Here is a 1,623-nt window from a genome sequence, read left to right as displayed (position 1 = left end):
ATTAGTAAAAATATGCCTAAGTAAAAAGAAAGAAGGCTAACTACATGCCGCCAGACCCCCCTAGAGGAGGTGAGGTCCACCCCCAAATAAAGCAGGTCAAAATAATTAAATTGCATACATTTTCTTTTAGTAAAAATTGAAAACGGGTCCCACAGACCCAAACAGCACACAAAGGTTAAAGGTAAGCATATAATAATGTTCAAATGTGCTAAATATATACAGTGCAAAAAAACTAAAAAAGAGGAGTAAAAGTAGCTCACGCCTTGTTTTATTTTTTGAAAGTAGCTCTCATCCTAAAAAAGGTTGGAGACCCCTGTTATAGAACGATACATTTGACAATTTGAATCTTGGCCTACCATTTTATTGGAGCGATGAGGAACAGGTGGGGCTTGAAAAGGCACACCTGTTCAAAGTGGGGAATGACAGAAAAAGTTTGAGAACCACTGACCTAAACCCTCCTGTGAAGTAATGGCAAAAAGATATAGGACACTGAAACATTTAAATTGCCATTACATTAAGTAGAATCGTACTCTGAGTGAAACTGAACAATATAAGAAACATATCGCATTGGATTAAGGATCGTTTTCACCGGACAAACAATCGGATTACTTCACAACCGACACCGTCATCCCGGATCAGCTGGACAACATGCCACAATCAGCTGGAGATTGTCACCACCTGCGCTCATCAAGACGGCGAAAGGAGACGCCGAAAACCAAGGCGGGGAAAGCGGCCGGGTATGTGCAGCACTAAAACTGGATTGTATATTGGATACATAAGCTGTATTGGACAATGGCTTGGATTTGCTGCAATAATGTCAGCTGTTTGAATCAGCGCGCTGGCGGCAAACGGACAGACAGCAAACAAAACTTAAAGGAACAGTGAACATTATGCCTGTCAATTCGGATGTTACGTCAACAGATGGCGCTGTTGGGATGGGATCTGTAATGGAAAAAAGGATCACCCAACGCATGGCCAATAGATGGGAGTTGTTTACTGTAAAAAAACAACTAAATAAGCTTAAACCAGGGCCCTACACTCATAAAACCACTATGGTTTTTCTCCTGTGTGAGCACGAAGATGTTTTTGAGAGCATCTGCTCTAGCGTAAGTTTTCCCACACTCTTCACACCAGTACGGTTTTTCTCCAGTGTGAATACGGCGATGTGATTTGAGATTACCTGATGTAGTGAAACTTGTCCCACACTCTTCACAGCTGTAAGGTTTTTCTCCGGTATGAATACGGCGATGTGATTCTAGAACACCTAATGTAGTGAAAGTTTTCCCACACTCTTCACAGCTGTGAGGTCTTTCTCCAGTGTGAATAAGGCGATGTGCTTTGAGAGCATTTAATCTAGAGAAAGTTTTCCCACACTCTTCACAGCTGTAAGGTTTTTCTCCAGTGTGAACACGGTGATGTGTTTTGTGAGCATCTGATGTAGTGAAAGTTTTCCCACACTCTTCACAGCTGTAAGGTTTTTCTCCCGTGTGAATACGGTGATGTGATTGGAGATGACTTGATTGTGTGAAAGTTTTCCCACACTCTTCACAGCTGTAAGGTTTTTCTCCCATGTGAATACGTTTATGTGATTGGAGAGCACCTGATTGAGTGAAAGTTTTCCCA

The 1,623-nt window shown here is 41.8% G+C and overlaps 1 protein-coding gene across 1 annotated transcript; it reads right to left on the bottom strand.

Moving 5' to 3' along the window:
• Nucleotides 1–976: 976 nt before the first annotated feature.
• LOC104963162 (gastrula zinc finger protein XlCGF49.1-like) lies at nucleotides 977–1,619 on the bottom strand (the record flags this gene model as incomplete). Its single annotated transcript, XM_010791722.1, has 1 exon — nucleotides 977–1,619. A coding segment is annotated over one exon (609 nt), but the record flags the coding sequence as incomplete, so codon positions are not given.
• Between the last annotated feature and the right edge of the window lie 4 nt (nucleotides 1,620–1,623).

This window comes from Notothenia coriiceps, unplaced genomic scaffold, assembly GCF_000735185.1.
Source record: "Notothenia coriiceps isolate Sejong01 unplaced genomic scaffold, NC01 NC01_scaffold00035739, whole genome shotgun sequence".
NCBI lineage: Eukaryota > Metazoa > Chordata > Actinopteri > Perciformes > Nototheniidae > Notothenia > Notothenia coriiceps.
The sequence above is the reverse complement of the archived record's forward strand: the minus strand, read 5'-3'. Positions and strand labels throughout refer to the sequence as shown.